The sequence below is a fragment of the Globicephala melas genome, chromosome 14, assembly GCF_963455315.2.
Source record: "Globicephala melas chromosome 14, mGloMel1.2, whole genome shotgun sequence".
In the NCBI taxonomy this organism is placed as follows: domain Eukaryota; kingdom Metazoa; phylum Chordata; class Mammalia; order Artiodactyla; family Delphinidae; genus Globicephala; species Globicephala melas.
This window is the reverse complement of record NC_083327.1, coordinates 23,148,157-23,171,359: the sequence shown is the minus strand read 5'-3', so window position 1 is coordinate 23,171,359 and position 23,203 is coordinate 23,148,157. Positions and strand designations below refer to the sequence as shown.

Genomic DNA, 23,203 nt, shown 5'->3' with positions numbered 1-23,203 from the left:
TTTAAGATTCTCTATGTATAGTATCATGTCATCTGCAGACAGTGACAGTTTTACTTCTTTTATTTCTTTTTGTTCTCTGATTGCTGTGGCTAAAACTTCCAAAACTATATTGAATAATAGTGGTGAGAGTGGGCAACCTTGTCTTGTTCCTGATCTTAGTGGAAACAGTTTCAGTTTTTCACCATTGACAACGATGTTGGCTGTGGGTTTGTCATATATGACCTTTATCATGTTGAGGTAGTTTCCCTCTGTGCTTATTTTCTGGAGAGATTTTATCATAAGTGGGTATTGAATTTTGTCAAAAGGTTTTTCTGCATCTATTGAGACTGTTATGTGGTTTTTATCCTTCAATTTGTTAATATGGTGTGTCACACTGATTTGCGTATATTGAAGAATCCTTGCATTCCTGGGATAAATCCCACTTGATCGTGGCGTATGATCATTTTAATGTGCTGTTGGATTCTGTTTGCTAGTATTTTGTTGAGGATTTTTGCATCTATGTTCATCGGCGATATTGGCCTGTAGTTTTTTTTGTGACATCTTTGTCTGGTTTTGGTATCAGGGTGATGGTGGCCTCACAATGAATTTGGGAGTATTCCTCTCTCTGCTATATTTTGGAAGAGTTTGAGAAGGATAGGTGTTAGCTCTTCTCTAAATGTTTGATAGAATTCGCCTGTGAAGCCATCTGGTCTTGGGCTTTTGTTTGTTGGAAGATTTTTACTCACAGTTTCAATTACAGTGCTTGTGATTGGTCTATTTATATTTTCTATTTCTTCCCGTTTCAGTCTCGGAAGGTTGTGCTTTTCTGAGAATTTGTCCATTTCTTCCAGGTTGTCCATTTTATTGGCATAGAGTTGCTTGTAATAATCGCTCATGATCCTTTATATTTCTGCAGTGCCAGTTAACATATATTTTTAAATTACATATTCAGTTTACCATGAAGCAGTAGTATAATCCTGCAGTGTACAGTGCTGTGTGAATTTTTTAAATCTTGTGTATTTTACACATAAGGATAGTGTCCCATAATTTTTAATATTCAAAACTTATGAATATCAGAATTTCCAATATTTTATTTAAGAGATGTCTCCAGAAAAATGTGTTGATTTTTACATGAAGAGAGTCTTCAGGAAGTTGGAACATAGAAAAATGTAAGTAGTTAAGGTAAGGAAACCGATAAGAAAAACCTCAAGAATTACTCTCTGGGACCCAATCCAGCAGTCTCTGGAGGGACTCTATAATGATGACTTTCCAATACCAGCTCAGGAAATCAGTTGTACTTAAAAAGAGCAGCTTTTTGAAGAGATGGATTTTGTTTTAGTGTGGTAGAAATGATCGACCTATCAGCTGCCATTCCAGCCACCCTGTTGGGTGGGGGAGGGGCTTAGGGATATAGTATATTCCTTTTGTTGCTCTTACTTAGTAAAGTTATTCTTAAAAAGATCATTTGTTCCCTACCCGAAGTCGTGAAAGTTCCAGAATTCGTTACAGAATAAAATACTTAGGACATCATTTACAGGTTTCATATTCCTTGATTAAGCATCTGTTAACATCATATTGTCCCTCATTTCTACTTCTTTTTTCCTTTATACTGCCATGTGTAATATAGTTATGCACATATCAAAGAACCCTGAAAAAGTATAAAGTTAGTGAGTTTCTGAATTAGTGTTTAGTTACCAAAAACTTCAAAATCAGTCTAAATTTACTGAGCACACACCCAGTAATTTTCATTTGCGATAATAGGAGCTTGATGTTTTTTACATTCATATTTCTAAATTATGACTTAAAACTTAATATTGGAGCAACAAGTATTTGTTGATTGCAGTCCTTTTTTGCTTTGTCTGAACTGTTTGCCAGATGGTTTCTGCCATGGTTATGCTAATGAAAGTGCATTACCTAGTATTGCTTGCTTTGACTCATAATGTAGCTTGAAGATTTCTCATTCTAAGGCATTTGTTAACTATCAGCTCTCCTTTACCCTACTTAAAAGCTTCTATTCCCCTTTCTGCCTTCCCTCACCTAGATTGGAGCTTGTTTTTGTTGTTATTGCAATGGTGATGTACTGATTTTTAGACACTGTGCTGGGTGGTTCCCCAGATTCACAAATGTTGCTAATCTGAAAAGAGAATTCCAGACACTTTTACAAGCCTGTCTCATCTAAGCTAATTTTAGAATGATTGTGTAGAATGAAATGTGCCTGAAATTGCTTATTAGTCATGGTGGTAGGGATCCATTTTGTCCTCTGGAAACAGGGATAATTAAAAGTTTTCACAGAAATATCTTAATGTGCCTGATTCAGTAAATGTGCAATTTGTTGTTATGTCAAATTTAATCAAAAGTTGGAGCTTGGAATAAAATGAAACTCGAAATAAATTTGAGTTAAGATTATGCAAAGAATTCTAAAACATAGCTTTAAATAGAAAAGAGTTATACTTTCAAGGTGGCTGTAAATTTGAGTTATTCTGTTCACTACATGCATTATTGCATTAAACATTATTCTTCTGTTGTAAGGTCCTTTTAGTTTATGTAAAAAATAATAGGGTCATCTTGATTAAGATGCTAAATATATTGCTGATTGGTTTAAATAAGGTACTGAAGGTTATGGAAATACAAAATTTTAAGAATGAATTCTGTCTTCTAATCAGGCCACAATTATTAGAGTACAAGATCTGAGTGCTGCCCACTAGTTGAGAAATTACATAATACAGCTTTCAGAGTCAAAAGAATTTTGACTTTTTTGTCAGCTGTTACTTACAATATTTTGGTGTTTCCTTTTAGATAGCTGATCTCTCATCTTAGAAGATACTGTATAAACAGCCCTATTCCCAAGTAAAAGTGCCGAGTGAAGCTGTTGTTTAATTCATTCCATTTTACTGAAGACTTACATGTGTAGAGTTCTTTCATAAACTGATTTTTAATTAAATTATTTTTAGCATAGAAGTTCCTGAAGCAGGATTAACACACTAGCCCATTTCAACAAGCTGTGTATTTGGGAATGGAATGAGAGTCATTCATCTCCACTAGGAAATTAAGAGTTGTTGTTCACAAATAATAAATTACTAGATTCTGACAAAGACTAATGGGATTAGGTAAGTGTGACTCAGTGTAATAAATGCAAGCCTAAGCATCCTTTCAGGCCCTGAATTAAACCAGGTACTGCTATTGGTTAAAGTCATTCATGGCTTACAACCTGCTAGCTGTCTTGCTGTAGAAACTGTAACGTAAGGCCCTTGAAATAGATGCCGTCATCAGCCCCAGCCCCCAAGCATTCATCTGTTTAAACACATGACAGAAGATGGTAGAAGAGAATTCAGCAGCTCTTCATGTAGTAGGAGTGGTTATTGTATCAGGACATACTTTGTTGTAGGCCAGCAACTTTTGAGTTAAAATACTGTAGCTGTTTCTCTTCCTCTCCTTACATCTTTCTTTCACTCTTTTTTTTTTTTTTTTTAGGCAATAAACTCACTTATTTTTCTCACAAATATTTTGTGTAGATCCAAGGAGCAACAGATTCCAACTTTCTCCTGTAGCAGTTAAACCCTTATTGTCTCTTCAAGTAGATTTCAGTACTTTACTTCTTTTATTTTTTAAAAGGGAACGGGCAGCCAAGACGTAGATCCATCCAAGACTTGACTGTTACTGGAACAGAACCTGGTCAGGTAAGATTTAATATTTGAATTCTCTGTCTTTGAAGAATAGTAATGGGCAGAAATCAAGAATTAACTATTTTATATATATATATATATATATATATATATATATATATATACACTCTGCAAAATTAGTTTTATGAGTTGACCTAAAATTATGATAGAGAAATTCATTATCACCAGAACTTAAATACTTAAGGGAAAAACAGTATAGATGCCATTATTGATTTAACTTGAAGGAAAATTTGTGAAAATATGTTGATTAATTCAATAGTGCTCTATGTATGTTATATGGTTTTTATATATGCTTTAATAAGGAAGTATTCAATTTTGTAATTTAACAATTTGTCATTAACATTGTCCTCTAAAATGAATCATTAGTATTATCTCCTTTTTACTAATGAGGGGAATAAATATTTCCCCAAAAGATGTCACTCCTCTGGGATCACAGGCACTGACATACTTGGCGGATTTTTAACATCTTTTAATTTGTCATATCCCCTAGATTTATATTTTTGTGAAACATCCTTAGGACAGTATTTACTAAGCAGATGGATAAACTCTAGAAAGTCTTCTATCCCAGTTGTTCAGGTTTTTATTCTTCATCTTTATATTTCTGGATATTCTTCTAAATGCCCCTTACCTCTTTGTAGATGACCCAGACAGTGCTATAATTTAAGCCATTTCTGACAAGTGCAGAGTTTTAACCAACCAAGTATATAAAAGTAGCAGTCATTGCTTTTTCTGTTACTCAGGTCAATAGACTTAACATATATAATTTATATCACATTCTTAAAATGAATTGAAAACTAATTATGAGGTTTTGTTGTTGCTTTCAGTTTTGCTGAAATAAATTTTAAGACTATAGCATGCATCTGAAGTAATAAAAATACCACATTATGGTCCATATTCATGAAAAATTATAGGATTATATGTTATAAATAATGTGATTTAATTTCTGGTAAAATGTATTAGTACTTTTCATCTAAAAGGTGTTTCATTATTTCATTTTAATAACATACTTGAAATTTTAGAGATTCTTTGTAGTCATTAATAAATATTTAAAAACTTTTTCTAGCCATCAGCTAACTTAACTAACAAAACCACTTGAGATATTTAAATGATAGATAGCCTTGATCTTCATTTATATCTGGAAATATTTTTATTTCTCGCAATACCCATACACATACTCAAATACGTATATACACACATACGTACATATACTATATATACATAATACATATTAATTTATTATATATTTTATGATATTAAGTGACCTTAAATCTTGGTTTTATTTATTTAATAGCAGCTTTTTCAGTATATCTGCTTTCATGAGATCCCAGAACTTTTGAATGAAGTTTCCCACTTTCTCCCCCTCAAATACTTAAAGTATTAACCAGGGCATTCAGTAACAGATAGCTTGACATCTGGTATTTGCTGTGATTCCTTAGAGGCTTGATGAGCTCAGTCTTTTTAATGCTATTTACTATTGCCATTGACATTCCAGTTATGAGAAACTCTAGCCAAGTATTCTCCCTTTGACTAGGAATGGGAGGCTTGCTCTAAGACAGTTCAGGAGCATCTGCCAGTGCCAGTGCTCTTCTCTGTATTCTATATTAAAGGCATTGCTGTATTTCAGGACTGACCTCACCATACCAAGCCTTAACTTATTTCCTCACAAACTCCATATTACTTGAGACGTCTATCATTACCATTTTCATCTATAAAATACTGGAACTGAGGCCGACTTTGATTGTGGGACAGTCACCTGCATGAGTTGTCATGGACTACTCCAAGAGATTCAGAGTGAGGGGGAGTTTGATATGGTGGTAAAACTGTTCTAAAACAGGTGCTATGTAGCCATTGTCTAGCCAGTTTTTAAAATTGATCCGCTCTTTCAGAATTACTTAAGTATTACAAACTTAAAATGCCTAATATCCAGTTTGGGGTGAGAATGACAAATGGTAATCCTCATATACTATGAAAACATTTTCCCCTGAAAATGTTATGATAAATGAGCATTAAATCTTTTTAATTACTACTGAAAATAACATTCATTATTTGAAGAAGAAAAGTATGCGTAATCTGGATGTACAAAATTGAAGGTATAGTTCTTTTTAAAATCTGGCTAAGCAGTGATTAAACAGATGCATAGCAGGGTTTTTTGTTTGTTTTGGCCATGGAAATTGATAAAGAACATAAAAGCATTTGCCCAGTCAGTACAACCATCAGAGGAAAAGAGAGAGCTTACTAATGAAGTTTACTGTCACATCTCATAGGGGAAAGTGATCTGGTGAGAGTTTCTACTATGACTCTTGATTCGAGACTGATCTTAATAAAATCACTTAAACTTTTCATCTGTCAACTAAAATTAAATTGGTTGTTTTTATACTGCCATTTCTATTGAGAGGAGGAATAGTGAACGTAGCAAGCTTCTTAATTAAAAGTGGTTGTGTAAGTATTCATGTAAAAGATTGCATCCACACAACATACAACTCACTTTTAAATTAATTGATTAATGTTTTTAATTAATTCAGGAAGCTCATTAAGCACATGTAATGGATTTGGCCTCCATTTGAGAAGATGCTGAGAAAAAAGCTGCCCTTGATGTCCAGGAACTGATCTGATACTAAAGCCTTGGTGTTGTTAGAAGCTGGACATAAAGAATGTCTCAGAACACCAATAGACAAAGTGACTCTGAGACCATGATAAAATGAGACAAAACAAGACCATTTTGTCTAAGCACAGACAAAAACAAGGTCACTGTGCCACCCACAAAATACAAACATTGCCCTCTCCCAGTGGATATGAGTGACTGATGCTTCTTTACCAGATGCAGCTTTACCCTGACCCTAGACTGCCCTCCCTGTAGAATTGCCATTGCTTGCTGACAGTAGCCAATCTAGAGTGAACGCCTCTTTCTTTGCAGCCTCCTCAGAATCATTCAACAAAAGCCCAGATCCTCTAGTAAGCTCTTTCTAAAACCCTCTTACACCCCAGAGTGCCCCAGGGGGAGCACTTTGCTTTACTGCAGCAAATACTAAACCCAACTAACTCCACGACCGGTGTGTTTGTGGTAGTCTTTGGCCAGGGTGCATTGACAGTACCAAAAAGGCCCAGTCTCCCAGGAGCTTATTTGGGCAGATCAGACTTATGCCCAGATCATCTAGAGAACTTTAACAGTAACAGCTGCGTTTTATTTATTGTGCACCCATTTCGTGCCTTTAATGTATATTATTTAAATCTTAACCCTATAAGTTTGGTACTTTTTATTTGCCCCATTTTGCAGATGGATAAACTGAGAGTTAGAGAAACTTACCTAAGTCTTTACTTCCCTTACACTGGCCAGTAATTGCTATAACCAAGTTTTGAATCCAGATCTGATTCCAAAAACACACAAACTCTATACTCTCTCACTCTCTCTTGCATATAAAACTGAATGCAGTGCAGGGTAAAGTAATCCTAGACCTCTTCAGTTTCAAGTGTTTTGGCTTCAGGTGGTCTACATCATCATTAATCATTTAAATATTGTTTATTGATGATCATTTTTTGTTGTATTATATTGTTGAGCAAGGCTAACCCACCTTGATAATAAATTTCTTTTTTTTTTTTAATTTACTTATTTATTTATTTTTGGCTGCATTGGGTCTTCGTTGCTGCGCGCGGGCTTTCTCAAAGTTGCGGTGCGTGGGCACTACTCTTCGTTGAGGTGCACGGGCTTCTCATTGTGGTGGCTTCTCTTGTTGCAGAGCACCGGCTCTAGGCGCGCGGGCTCAGTAGTTCTGGCTCGTGGACTCTATAGTGCAGGCTTGGTAGTTGTGGCGTGCAGGCTTCAGTAGTTGTGGCGCGCAGGCTCTAGAGTACAGGCTCAGTAGTTGTGGTGCACGGGCTTAGTTGCTCTGCGGCACGTGGGATCTTCCCAGACCAGGGATCGACTCCATGTCCCCTGCATTGGCAGGAGGATTCTTAACCACCGCGCCACCAGGGAAGTCCGATAATAAATTTCTACAGATGACTGCACAGATTTATTTTTTATAATACATCTGGGTGAACCTTTCTGTGTTTCCCTAAAATTATACATTCTCATGTATGCCTGCATACCCGTTCTGGAATTGTATCCGATGTGGATCTGTTTTCAAGATTTCTCTTGGAGAGTGCTGCAGTCAAGGAAAATTTCAGCTGCAAGATGATGTGATGATGATTCTTTAAAGAACCAGACGTACTGATTTCTATATGGACTTTAGAATCTACATTTACTGGTCAGATGTGTGGCTTTGGGCAAGTCCTTAATTTCCCTGAGCTTTAGCAACCTTATCTGCCAGTGGGGACCATAACATCCACCCCCCAGCGTTCTTATAACATGTGAAAGTACCAGACACACAATAGATGCTTAGTACATGCTTATATGCCTGTCCCCCTTAGTGTGCCTCCCAGGGGTCTTACAGCTTATTCTCACTATAATGTATTACTATAGAGAAATAAAACAAAACTAGCGCTTGGAAAGAAGTAAAATCCATTAGTGTTCTATTCCTGCTGTGTCATAAGAGAAGCTTCTGTCAGGGATCATGGAAAGTATTTGCTTTAAAGGCCTTATATCACATATCAAAAGCTGTATTATCATACATTGTTGTTATTTATTTAAGGAATATAATTTATCATACTACTTCTTTTGTCCATCCTCATTCTGTACCTCCTTTAGTGTAAATAATTTTCTGTTAAAGCTCTAAATCAGAAGCTTACATAATAGTCTTAAATAATTCCTGGCTCATAGGATACCTTCCTATTGGAGAGTTTAAAGACCATATAAGAAAAATAAAATTCTAAAATTTCCCTTATAATGAACTATGGTGAAGCCAGAATTAGATTGAGCCCGTAATTTTGGATTAGGAAGGATGTTTTTAATATACCCTGTCATGTATAGATTTAATTAATCTGATTATCATAATGAGGAAGTACCCTTGTAAATCCACATTACCTGCTGATACCCATTTCTTTTTAATATTTATGTTGTTCAGATGTACTTCACAGAAATATCATATAAATCTCTGTGTTTTGTGGTTCTATAATTTTAGCAACTAAGATGATTTCTGAGGGTTTTAAATAGCTTTCAAATGTCAGTCTAAATAGTAAGTAACCCTGGCCATAGATTCTTGACTTCTGAAAATATTTTCCCAGTCTTTCAAGTGAGACATAAAAAGCAAAGCTTTATCTTTGTAAATAACTTCCAATTCCTCTTTATAAATATAGAGATAAAGTTTTGATCAAAGTCCAATTCTGGTTCATGTCTACTGATGGTAATTTGCCCTGCAGTTTAAATTTGGCTTAGTATTCTTTTGCTGTCTTAAATTGCTGTGTGGCATTTCTGCACTCTCAGAACCACTTTCATAGCCAACCCTTGTGGTAAGTCAAGTATTTCTATATCTCTTAAACTTTTCAGTTTCTTTGAGAATAGAAAAAGTAATTGTAAATGTCTGGAAGGAAAGAGCAACCTAAATGAGTTTTAATAGTTTCAGAGCATTTATGGCCATCAGAATTTTATCAGTAACTTTTTTTTAAATAGCTAATATAAAAATAAGACTTCTTTCCTACTAGGTTGCCAGCAGTTTCATATTTTTTAAAAATTATCAAATATTATCTGTTCTTATCTATGCTTTGTATTTTTTAGGTATTCAAAAAATAAAGTTATGGTTTATTTTTATTTATTTATTTATTTTTGCGGTACGTGGGCCTCTCACTGTTGTGGCCTCTCCCGTTGCGGAGCACAGGCTCCGGACACGCAGGCTCAGCGGCCATGGCTCACGGGCCCAGCTGCTCCGCGGCATGTGGGATCCTCCCGGACCAGGGCATGAACCCGTGTCCCCTGCATCAGCAGGCAGACTCTCAACCACTGCGCCACCAGGGAAGGCCATGGCTTATTTTTAAATATTCTTTATTTTTTTAAAATACAAACATGTTAGCGTATTATATTATTCATTGAGATACTCATTCCTTAAAATATAAAGACTTATTTAGTTAATTTATGGTTTTAAATTTAACTCGTAGCCTTTCTTATAGCTTTAAAGAAAGACCAGTTTTGAGACTTGACCTAAAAATATGAGCATTATTTCTTAGTTTTATAGCTTATGGGAAATATGAAGTAGAACAAATGAGTGTGCACATGAGGTACTAAGAGTTTCTTAGAACGAAAGAAATAAAGTAGCAAAGAATTCTCTTAGGAAAGGTTTAAGTTGAAGGAATATGATAATTCATACTAGGTCCAAGTAGGATAATTTGTTTTAATATCACAAATGGGGCTTCCCTGGTGGCACAGTGGTTAAGAATCCGCCTGCCAATGCAGGGGACATGGGTTTGAGCCCTGGTCTGGGAAGATTACACACGCCATGGAGCAACTAAGCCTGTGCACCACAATTACTGAGCCTGCACTCTAGAGCCCACAAGCCACAACTACTGAGCCCGTGTGCCTAGAGCCCGTGCTCAACGACAAGAGAAGCCACAGCAATGAGAAGCCCACGCACCGCAACAAAGCGTAGCCCCCGCTCGCTGCAACTGGAGAAAGCCCATGTGCAGCAACAAAGACCCAATGCAGCCATAAATAAATAAATAAATAACTTTAACAAAACAAAACAAAAGCAGTAGCAAGTAAATTTGTCTGTCTTGGGTAGTAGCTCTGGGTAGAGGGGAGAAAATGTATCCACTGTGAATCAATAAAAACTTTCCCAGCTTGATGGAAGATATAACAAATCCCAACCACAACAAATCCCAAGCAGAAAAAAAAAGAGAAAACCTATATATTACTGGGTTAAAACACAGGGCGTACTATAGTCAAATTCTAGAAAACAAAGACAAAGAGAATAGAGTAAAAAAGCAGCCAGAGAGAAAAGATTGTCCACAAAAGAATACCAGTTAGATCCTCCAAAGCAACAAGGAAGACAGAAGAAAGTAGAGTATCTTCAAACTGCTGGAAGAAAACAACTGTCACCCTAGAATTGTTAAGTCAACAAAAATGTGAAGAATGAGGTCAAAGTAACATTCTCAGGTGAACAAAAACTGAGTTTACCATCCATAGACTCTAACGCTAAGAATTTCTAAAGCGCATATGTTAGGGAGAAGGGGAGTCCTGCTATTGCTTTTGTAGGGTAGGGTTTTTTCCCTAGTTTACTGAGAGTGAAGCCTTTCTTGGGTTTTGGCTTTAAGCAGGGGGTTCGCCAGTCCTACTCACATCCAACAAAGACGTAAGACTTTATGCCTGTTTCTCTGAGTGCAGCAGGCAGTCAGAACAAAAGCTACAGGCCACTGGGGTTCAATTGAAATTCCCAGGGCTAGCAGCTTAAGCACTTGCTAGACTTTATTTCTGGTCTCAGAGCTTTTCCCTTACTTCCTTGCAAGCTTATCAGTTTTTTAAGAGATATTTTATGTGAGTGCATATAAATTTTTTTAACATATGTATATTTATCTAATATTCTTAGAGGATTTATTTGTTTTTTGCAAGTGTTTTGGGACCTCTTCTGATAGAAATGGAAGTCTCTCCTGTGTCTTAGAATGGAAATTATCTCTTGTTATTTTGTTTTCATATCAAAATCACACTTTGTTCCTCCTGTCACTTCTTGCAGGTGAGCAGTAGGTCATCCAGTCCTAGCGTCAGAATGATCACTACCTCAGGACCAACCTCAGAAAAGCCAGCCCGCAGTCATCCATGGACCCCTGATGATTCCACAGGTGACCAGTTTATCCTCATTATAATTATGAAGTTGAATTTATCATGTTTATGTTCATTTAATCATGTCATTTCTCTAATGCTTACAAAGGCAGGCATTATACAGTAGTTTAGATTTCCCTGTTAATAAGATCAGATATTTAGCAATAAGTTTTAAAATGCCTTTTTGAGTGCTAAGACAGAGACTACTACCTTGCCCCATGTGTTTTTTTCCCCCAGATACTAAACATGTATTTTGAAGATGGTTTGTTTGGGGACTTTTTTCAAATAGGAAGATATTCTATTCTTGATATTTCAGTCTGATTGTCCTATTACAATCCATCCTTTTCAGTAATAGTAGTAAATTCTCATCTTTTGATAACTAAAATTAGAATGGTAAAATAATCATCTTCATCTCAGTCTTGTTTTAAAAATACAAGATATTATGTACCTTGGTAAGAAAAACATTTCTGACCGTTGACCTTTTGAATCATTTTTAACTGAGAGGGAGACCTCATTTCAGTTACGTAAATATTCTGTTAAATAGACTTTTAAAAGCCTGGTAAGAGTTATTAAAACTCCCCAACATGAAAAACTAACTGGTCAAAATCAAAATATTAGTATTAAAACCTGCCTGTCTGAAGGTCGTAAGGGAATAGTTTCATTATGGGTAAGCAGGAAATTATGTGCCATAATAGAAATTTTCTTTAGCATTAAGGGGATACCTTGATAAATACACAGCAATATACTTCTATAAAAATTATTTATATGTTACTATGTCAGAGAAGGAAGATGATCTCTTAGATCTTGGAAAATTAAGCAATTTGGGGTTTTATATAAGATCAATTATGTTACTAATTGTGGCAATTAAAAAGTCAGCTTTCTGTCTTTACAAACTAAAATTCTGCTTACAGGTATTTGCAGATACTTGTCATGGTTTAGTCAAGTTCATAATTTAATTTAAAAATTAACTGGGTGGCTTTTCTCCGTGTCATGTAAGATAGAACTATGTTTAGCCTTGGGTGTACTCACTAGTTTTAGTAAGTTTAAATTCATTGGCGGCAAAAACTCCTAAGTTTCACCCTCAGCACAGCGCAGCCTAGGATTATCCAGAACATTCACCACTACTCAGCACGTGTGCAGAATTTACCATGACGTACTTCTCCTCAGAGGTGGGCAGGGAAATGCTCTCGACAGATTTGACCATTAACATTCAGGTAGTGTCAGCTCTTTTTGGTTCCTACATCCTTCGGTGAGGGCATGCTCGCCCAGACATTACAGCATTTGGCAGGTCTCCTCACTTCAGCCTGGACTAATCTAGACACGCCAGTCAATGTGTGGCAGATAGTGAATTCATGAGGGAAAAATCAAAATTCTCCTAAGTCCCTCTCACTTAACTGCTGCATTTTGTTTCTTTTCTGGGACCTAAAATACCACAAAATAGCAATAGCTAGATATCATACATAGGTCCAGGTTGCAGTATCAACTGAATTTTGACTTTGCCTTGAAATATACTGCAAATGTGTGGTTATCGTTTTTAAATATTTTGAATACAATTTTAGAAGTTGAGAATCTGGTTTAAGTTTATAATTAACGAAGTTCAGCTTTGCACTGTTTCTAAGAAAAATACTGATAATCAAGCTAACAGAATAAATTGTAGGAAAGAGATAGGTAAAACCTTTTTCTTTGAAGGCCCACTGACCCAGAAAAAAATTAGAAGTGCATACATACGTTAAAACAACATAATTAATTCGATTTTTTAACTTAAAAGGGCAGAGGTTTTTGTGCTTTTTCAGAGAAAAAGAGCACAATGATTTAATAATCATAACACATAAGTACTCTTGGGTTTCTACTTAGAATGTATTGGCGATAGAGAAAGATATACATACGCAAGAGCAGCTAGTGAAAGAGATGCCTAGACCCAGTAGAGGGTCCCACCGTGGGCGGGGAACGGTGCACAGGGGGAACATTCACTCAAGAGTTTGTCCTGTGCTTAGTACTTTGCAAAGATAGAAATATAAGACATGCCCCATTGCTTGCATTCTGATTACAGTTACAATACTGACACATTAAAAATAAATTCATCATGCTGTATAACAAACTACTACACCGAATGTTTTAATAGTTATAAATAAGCATAATCCTGGCATAGTCTGTGACTTTTCTGTAAAATAGTGAGATTAGTCACTATTGTTCTTTAGTCATAAAGCAGAAAGGAGAAGACAGCATTCCACATGAAGGGAGCACATAGAGAATATGAGATAGTTATAAGTATTGTGTTTAAGGGGCTAGAAAAGAGATTCCACCTAACTTAACCAAATCAGTGTGAATCTGGACATTTAAGAAAAGAGGTTAGATTTCATCAACAACTAAAAAACAAACTTTTGTGGCATAGCCTTGCTATCTTGTAACCAGAAACTGAAAGCTAAATTTCAATTTAAGTGAGAAAGTAAAATCTCACGTCTTGGTTTCAGAGAACAGATGAAATTCAATAAAGGACCTTAAGTTTCCCACTCTCAAAGAGCTTTAAAATTGTTTGAGTAGCACAATCCTTGGACTTTTTTTTTCACCCCCAGAATACTGTGAAACACTGATATATTTAATTCTGAAATACATATTGGATATAGGGGACTGATTTAATAGGATATATCAAGTATCAAAGATTTAAGAAAGAGCGATAGGAGTGGAAATATTAAGTTGAAAAACTCTTTCAAGACACTTAATTTTTCCAATAAGGTCAGGGGGAAGTCACTTTTAATCAGTTTAATTTTGTGGAAAGCAGTGTTTGGTGGGAGCATTATTTGAAACTATTGTAAGGGGGTGGGGAGAGGTTTCGTCAGAGAAACAAATGTATTTCTTATTTAGCCATTTCAGAAAAACCTTTATGTTATATAATTTTAGGGTAAAGGCTCTCTTAGGCAATCCTCTGTTATTCCTACTTTAGTGCACTCCAATATTTGATTAACAGTAATTTTTTAATCTGAAATATAAACTTGAGTATTTAAAATTGCCCTCATTTCCCAATTCTTCGTTTAGTATCAATAACAATAATTTTAAAACAATAATAATAACCACCACCAGCACCATGTGTTGAGTGCTCACCATAGGCTAGCTAGCACTGCATGGTATTCCTTACATGCATTATCTCATTTGGTCTGATTTAGCTTTGCTTTTGGAGTTATTTGCAAGCACATTCTTAATGGCCTTTTAAAAAAAAACTGAAGCTAGAATATCAGTCAGCAGTAAATTAGGAGGCTACTGAACCGTCAAACTGTCTTAGTTTCCTATTGCATTTGAGGCAGTGCCTTGCTGTCGTCCTGACCTTGCCTGCCTTCATCCGCACCACCCTTTCAAGGAGTCGCTTATAGAAAAAGGGCTGAACAGCTCACTTGTTTAGCTCACTTATTCTCTATTATAAACGATGGGAAAGCAGCTACTTCTGAAATAAAAAGTCCATATTACTTCACAGTGATCCTTCCTGCTTCTGGAACTGTTGTACATAAATGTTAATATTGGGAAGCAACCATCCCATGCTTCTCTTGCAAGTTGTTATGGCAGTTTTACCTCTTTTGAAATACAAACAAAACCTGTCTGTTCAAATAGTCTGATAAAATTGACTGGTTGTTTGAATTAACCCTTTTAACTATTTTTGGCATGATATTGAGTCACAGTTTCCATACTGTCAATGTGTGTAATATACTCCCATCAATAACATCTCTCATTTTCTGCAGTGATTCTCATTGGGAGGAGTGGGATGAGCAGCTCATGTTAGAATCTATACTAATTGAAGATGATCCACTGGGAGAGAAAGTGCCTCTTGCTTTCCCCCTTTCCCTGTGAAGGAACACTGATGTTGCCGGAGTTGACACAGCCTTAGAGTAAACTTAGCATGATCAAGGAAAGAATGTGGAATTTGATTAGGTAGAGTCAGTTACGACTGAATTTAAAATATAAAGGTCCCATATCACTGTTTTTGTTTTTAATTAAACAAAGCCTTACATGCTTTAATATATTGTGTTCTATTCAACTTATAGCCAACTTAAATTGTAGGTGTGAGAGTATGGTTGTATTCCAATTATCTGTAATTGGATATCCTCTGTTTACTTTTAGAATTCAAAAATTACCAGTAGCAATAACTTTTATTTTACTCTAAGAAAAACAATACCATTATCTCATGCATACTTTCTTGCTTTTTGTTTCTAATTATTTGTAACAGAAAATAAATAAAATACATACTCTAATTCCAGATACCAATGGATCAGATAATTCCATCCCAATGGCTTATCTTACACTGGATCACCAACTACAGGTAAAGGATTACTTTCTCAGCAAAGTTTACTTTTTCCTTTTAGAGAAGTTTATCTTTAAAGCTGATGGTTGTGTTCCTATCTGTTATTGTATATTCATTTATTTATGCTTTTAGTTGACCTCCTTAAACTTTTAAAAATCAAGCTGAAATAACTGATTCTCAGTTAAGTCAATCAAAATTAAAATTGCCAAAATCACTGTTCCTGTTCTAACAATCATCTTAAAATACTCGTACCTTTGTTCAAGACTGCCAAGAATAGCATTTTGCTCTTTATTTTTAGTGCATTAAAATGTAAAAGCCATATAAGCTCATTTCTGCTTAATAGATTTTGTGGTACTTTGGCATGTTCATGGTGACTGAAAATACAAGTAATGTACTTCATTGTCTCCTCATGCGTGTGAGAGCTATAAACATCTTTCAATATAATAAAGTCTGGCAACCTGAAATGTAAAACCAGAGGCCAAGAGTACTCGACTCATGGTTCTCTGTAACAACGAGAAAGTGTTAAAGCGGCAAGGGTAAATTTAAGATCTGAGTTAACGTTGACAAAAGGGCACTGAGATTTTCTAGGCCTGGTTTAACACTTATTTTTAAAAGATCATTGCTTTAGTGCTATAAAAATATATCACAGTCTCTGTCTTAACTCTCAGCTAGATATTGAGTTTGATTTAATTATGTTTTAACATTCCTGATTTTTCAGCCTCTAGCACCATGCCCAAACTCCAAAGAATCTATGGCAGTGTTTGAACAGCATTGTAAAATGGCACAAGAATATATGAAAGTCCAAACAGAAATTGCATTGTTATTACAGAGAAAGTAAGTTGTCTTTAATGAATAAGAATAAATCATTAGTATTTTGAATTTAAAACGTGTTAAGGTGCAATATTGTTTAAAGACATGAAAACTTAATAATTTTTAGAATTAATCACTAAGCATATTTCTAATGTGGAGATTTTCTCTATGTTTAAGTTTTAAGCACCCTTCGGCTAATTTTCCCTGCAAAACTCATCTCTTTTGACTATTTCTTATTATATTAGGAAAAATATAACTAAGGGAAATAAACTAGTGTTCATAACCATGTGTTTTATGTTCTCAGAATTTTAAAGTTAAAAGCTGTTTAGATTTACTTTTATAAAGGTTTATTGTTTCTTTGGACAAAGGTAAAATAATTTGATTTACTAATGTTCAGTTGTGCTTTATCTTAGAAACATATATGTAGATATATTCTTGCCAGGTGTGTGTTTAGGAGAGTAGAATTACTTATTAGAGGGCTTTATTTCATATCTATGAGTGTTTTTCTAGGGAGTTTTGTACTTACATTTTTCTGGGAGATACAGAGACTGCTTTACTCCCCTTTTAAAGAAATACAGTCCCATTTCCATACTTCTCTATTTGAGATTCTTTAAAAAACAGTATTTCAGTTTTCTTAAACATGACCTTCATGAAATAACCTATGGAGCTGATTTATGGTGGTAGGTAGTTTTTTTACAGTTTACTAATACAGTGATGTAGATGAATTCAACTTAATATTTTAAAGGCTAAATACGAGATTAAATATTACAGTCTGCAAACTGTAGAACTAATTATGGAACTCTGTGGCACTTTATGATAAGAAAAAAACGATTTCTTATGTCTGAATATGTATTTCTTGTACCTAACCTATAATTTTTTCATACTTTAATCATTTGAAAGAGGAGTTCTATGCTAGAGAAAAACAAATGGTGAATTGTGGGCACTGTAAAAAATATGATAGTTTTAATTGATTTTTAAATACTTTAAATAAGAAATGTTACTAGTAACATTTTGTTTGAGGACTTTTCATTAATTCAGTTATTTCCAGCAGCCTCACTTTAGGAGCTAATACATACTATCCCCCAAATAAAAGGCGCTTAAAGAAGTGTATCAGGCTGGGGGCTTCCCTGGTGGCGCAGTGGTTAAGAATCCGCATGCCAGGCTTCCCTGGTGGTACAGTGGTTGAGAGTCTGCCTGCCAGTGCAGGGGACGTGGGTTCGAGCCCTGGTCTGGCAAGATCCCACGTGCCGCGGAGCAACTAAGCCCGTGCGCCACAGCTACGGAGCCTGCGCGTCTGGAGCCTGTGCTTCGCAACAAGAGAAGGCCGCGGCAGTGAGAGGCCCGCGCACCGCGATGAAGAGTGGGCCCCCGTTCGCCGCAACGAAGACCCAACGCAGCCAAAAATAAATAAATAAATAAATTTTAAAAAAAGAATCCGCATGCCAATGCAGGGGACACGGGTTTGAGCCCTGGTCCGGGAAGATCCCATATGCCACAGAACAACTAAGCCCATGTGCCATAACTACTGAGCCTGCGCTCTAGAGCCCACGAGCCATAACTGCTGAGCCCCTATGCCACAACTACTGAAGCCCGCACGCCTAGAGCCCGTGCTCCACAAGAGAAGCCACTGCAATGAGAAGCCCGCACACAACAAAGAGCAGCCCCACTAGCCACAACTAGAGAAGGCCTGCACGCAGCAACAAAGACCCAAGGCAGCCATAAATAAATAAATAATTTATTTTAAAAAAACAAAAAAATTTATCAGCCTATAAAAGACTCTGGTTTTTCCCGAAAACGTTTGCAAGAGTAAGTGGTTCAAAAGTGGTATTTTGTATTCTTCTCATTATTTTAAAATAAGAAGGAGATTTAGGTTGGATAGCAGCTATTTTAATTAGCTTGCAGATGTTTTGTTAGCTCCCACTTTGCACTGTAGTTAAATAGGATTGTGGTTTCAGAATATGAATATGACTACGTGAGTATAAAAGTAGAATGTGAGGCTTCCCTGGTGGCGCAGTGGTTGAGAGTCCGCCTGCCGATGCAGGGGACACGGGTTTGTGCCCCGGTCCGAGAAGATCCAACATGCCACGGAGCAGCTGGGCCCATGAGCCACGGCCGCTGAGCCTGTGCGTCTGGAGCCTGTGCTCCGCAACGGGAGAGGCCACAACAGTGAGAGGCCCGCGTACCACAAAAAAAAAAAAAAGTAGAATGTGAATGATTAAAACTTCAAGTGTTATTTTCAAGGATAGCTAGATAAAGCCCTTCCCAGCCTTTTTGTCTTCCTTCCTACACAAAAGGGATACCAAATGAAATTTTCTGCCACTTTTATTATGCCATGTTATCTGTTTTCACTACTTATCTAAGTACAGTTGCTCATTAAAAGGATTATGGTATTTGTATGGTTACGCCAGAAGAACGGTTGATAGTTTCCATTCCAGCCCATAGTTATATTTGAATAATGTACCTAAGATGCATAATGATAGACCCAGAATAAAAGTTCTAATTAATTGAGCTTCCATCATTAGCTGTTAAGGTATGAATATTTCCATCCTGTGTAATATGTGGTATTTGTTTTTAGGCAAGAACTAGTTGCAGAACTGGACCAGGATGAAAAGGACCAGCAAAATACATCTCGTCTGGTACAGGAACATAAAAAGCTTTTAGATGAAAACAAAAGCCTTTCTACTTACTATCAGCAGTGCAAAAAACAACTAGAGGTCATCAGGAGTCAGCAGCAGAAACGACAAGGCACTTCATGATTCTCTGGGACCGTTAAATTTTAAAATATGCAAAGAAAGACTTTTTTTTAAAGGAGAGAAAAACCCTTATAATGACAATTCATGAGTGTTAGCTTTTTGGCGTGTTCTGAATGCCAGCTGCCTATATTTGCTGCATTTGTTTCATCGTTTATTTTCCTTTTCTCATGGTGGACATGCAATTCACCTGTCTCCTCATATAACATGGGGGCATCTGTACTTGAATAAGCAGCAGTTCTCAACTTCAAAACAGATGCAGTAAACCGTGGCTGTATATGCATGCTCGTTGTGTGAAGGCTAGCCTAACAAAAGGGGTATCAAACTAGCTGCTATGAGCAATCATTGTCTTTTTTTCGAGGTGGAACCTCAAGAATGATTTTGTTCTTGTATCTCATCTCAAAAAACCAATAATTTTTTTCCAAAAGATGGTATATACCAAGATAAAGACAGGGTATTATAAATCTAGAATAATTGGTTTTACATTATAGAAATACAGAACCTTTAGGGATAGTTGAGAGTGAGGGCTTTGATGCCAGCATCCTTGGATCAGTACTGAACTTTATCCATGAAATATTTAAAGGTAAGTGGCGGCTGCTGTATTTAATAAAAGCATATTTCATTAGACTAAACTTTGTCTATGATACATTGAACAAAATGGAACCCTTTTTTTTTAAAAGGTATAAAGATTTTTAATTCTGTGATTGCGTGTATGTGTGCTGAAACTGTAAAGCTTTTATGACTCTAATATTAATATCCCTCAAATGAAATTAAAAGGTAAATGAACATGATCCAGCTTAAATGATCATTCCTTCCTGCAATGATTATTGGATTGTTCTACTGTATATTTGAAAAACTGAAGAGAAATCATGGAAAATGGAAATAATTGCTCCAGCCAAAAGGCTTGGGCCTAGATTTCTTTTACAATACCAAATGAGCAAAAAACCTGGCAAATCAGGACAAGTTAATGAGGAAGTTAAAGGAGTAAATCTAAATTCATCAAGTATCCTATTATCGATACTGGAATGATTGATTTTCCTTGCAAGCCCACCCTAGGATGCCTGCTGCCTTTCAACACTTTTAAAGGAATTTCACTTATAAATAGAAAATTTATATTGTTAACAGTAACTTTGCTACCAACTTTGAAAATAAAAGTAATAATAAAACTTCATTGAAATAATAAACTATATAAGCTCTATTTTTTCAGTTGGTATTAAAATTAATTACATTTTGATACCAGTACAAGGTGTCTTTTAAGTAGGGATGTCATCGACCTCATTTTTATAGCATTAATGTTTTATGAAGAGAAAATTTAAAATGAAAGCATAATTGCTGTGATTATTAGACTTATATCGTGATTGTATTGTAGTTTTGCTCTATTTCAGATAAGCAAGCTGATCTAAGAATTTATCAAAACTATTCTTAAAAATACTAAAGCAGGTAACTTTTTCTTCCATTATTTTTTCTTCTTCCCACTGAGTTTTATAATGTATTCCTTATGTATACAAGCAATAAAGGTAAAGGACAGTTTGTACTAAACTGTGTCATTTTTAGCTTCTTCAGAATCTATTATTAAAAAGTTTTTGGTAAATAAATATCGACCATCACTTCATTTAAATAAAAGGAGGTTTTCATTCCCAAGTAATTTAATTACCTAGCTGAAAGTGATATTAGGCTTAATGTATTAATAGTAAAATAAAATTGGCACAGAAAATAACTCTAAGGAAAAGCTTCACTCTTCCATAGTATTGCTGCTTGTCCGTACATCTATTACTCCACCAAAAGGGACCTAGTCGGTGTTTAGAGACTTTTCTAATTATCCCAGAGCATGAGGTAGCCAAGCGTGGATGCTAAGGCTGAACTTTTCCATTAGGATTTAGCATTTTAGATTTCAGATTTTATTTCTAGTCACGAATGTGTTTTTGCTATACACTACGCACTTAAAGGGAAAGTTTATTATTGTTATTACTACATGCAATCACTTCATTAAAATATCCCAAATAAGTAAATGGAAGAAAATAGTAGTTTTAAGTCATGATGCCAAATGCAAAAAAGGCTGTTGAACGCTTGCTCGTTTGTTTACAGTATGTTCCTGGGGATTTTCAGTACTGTAGCGGTCCTGTACACTGAGTGCAATTCAGCCTTACTTGGTTTTTAAGTACTTGCCAAGCTCATATTTTTCAAGTCCTTATTATCCTTGATGATGGGAGAAAAGCATAGCAGGGATGATTAAAATCCACAGCCAGTTTCATCAGTGTTCTCACCCATCAGCCCTTCAAACAGAGGTGTTAACAAGCAGCCAAATTTGTTATTAATTCCGGTCTTACCGTTTATTCTAACCCTCGTTTTTTGGGGTGGAAATAGCAAACAGATAAACAAGTATCTAAGAGGCCCCAGTCTGAAAAATTCACAAACAATCCTTGAATAAGCCCTAATTACATTTTATTTTTACCTCCAGGGAAGGAAAACAAAGCTTTTATCTAACTTACAGGGAAATACTCCTCAGCAGTAAAAATAGCTTTTTTGAGTCAAATAAAAATCAGTTAAGAATATTTACCTTATAGCAACATAGCATATTGAAGAGGTCTGTTTAAAAGCTGTTTACAAATGTTTGACTATTTTTGGTGAAGTATTTTAGAGCATCAAATGTCTTTTTTTTTTCTGCAAGTTTCTTTTATGTTCCTAGTTTCAGCTCCTGCCTGTAGCCAGATCACAGGCCTTCCCTGTGAAACTTTTGTTTCTTTATGTAAGTGTGTGTGGTTTTCAGTGGTCAGCTCCTTTCTTCAAACGGTAGGAAGTTCTACTTCTGTCATTCAGAACATTTTATGTAAAATGATGTGATGCAGAAATCCTTGTGCATACTGTATAATTGAAGGAAGCTTTTTAGATTTATTTTTGTTTGTAATAAAATTCAGATTGTTACTCTAAACTTGGTCATAAAAATGGTGAATGATTTATAGCAGCAAATGAGCTGTGAGGTGTTCTACTCGAGCAGCATGTTTACGTTATACAAAATCGAATAAAAACTGAAAAGTCAGTAATCCTAATACTCAATGCTGTTGTAACATAATCATGATTTTTGAGAGGCTGGGTGATTGGCCAGTTAATACATCATTTCCCCCAATTCTAATTTTTGGTTAAATGGATTCTCTTCACAGTTTCAATGAATCCTGATTTGTATGAAGTATAACACGGTGTACATCACTACACTTCTGCTCATTAGAAACCTGATTTCTTGTAGTCTATCTAAATTACATTAAGTATTTCATTTCTTTATCAACCTACTAGCCCTCTAACCTACACATCTGTGCACACACACATTCTTATAAACTCTGCCTTCACTTTAGTAAATATACCTGCTTATTCACTCATTCCTCAACAAATATTTATTGGGCACCTGTGATAAGCCAAGCTGCTGTGGCTAATGCCAAGTGACATGTCCATTTCAGTCACATGGTAGTTAAATGGTGTTCCCATTTCACAGGTGGGAAAATAGGCTTCTGAAGGTTAAGACTTGTGCCTGAGTCTGCTTTTCTATCATCATCTGGTTTCAGCAGAATTACATGCCTGGAGACTCAGCAGCCACTATCAGCCCACATGAAGGAAAATGGAATGGCAAACAAAGGAAGGGGAACGTGAGGTAACTTTAAACTTGCAGGCACAGGGACTTTGTGACCACTTTTAAACCCAACATTGAGACCCATATTTGTCTTTTAAAGCCAAGTCTGTGTTTTAAGCCACTTGGCTGTGCTGTAACTTAAAATGCTCACTAAGTCCCAAGGTGCTTCAGCTCTTTCACTCACTTATTGGATGGGTGGGATTATCTCCAGTCTTCCGCCCCACCCTGCACCCACACACCTGAAGGATGCGCTGCAAATGGAAATACAGGTCGTGGGGCTGTGAGGCTTGGTCTTTAGACTCGTTCTCCACTCTATAGGAAAGTGAGACTTAGCCCAGGTTTTTTTGTTTTTGGTTTGTTTTTGGTTTGTTTTTTGCCCCTTTTGTGGGTGTG

At 35.9% G+C, this 23,203-nt stretch overlaps 1 protein-coding gene across 2 annotated transcripts in view; it reads left to right on the top strand.

Annotated features, from left to right (window-relative positions):
* The window catches only part of MAP3K7 (mitogen-activated protein kinase kinase kinase 7), a 67,819-nt gene extending 45,967 nt beyond the window's left edge, over positions 1-21,852 (top strand). For both annotated transcript variants that reach the window (XM_030859508.3, XM_030859509.3), the window contains 5 exons: positions 3,592-3,656; positions 11,258-11,363; positions 15,588-15,649; positions 16,350-16,465; positions 19,017-21,852. In XM_030859508.3, coding sequence (XP_030715368.1) covers positions 3,592-3,656; positions 11,258-11,363; positions 15,588-15,649; positions 16,350-16,465; positions 19,017-19,197 — 530 coding nt within the window. In that variant the 3' untranslated portion in view covers positions 19,198-21,852. The remainder of the gene's footprint in view (positions 1-3,591; positions 3,657-11,257; positions 11,364-15,587; positions 15,650-16,349; positions 16,466-19,016) is intronic.
* Positions 21,853-23,203: the final 1,351 nt, after the last annotated feature.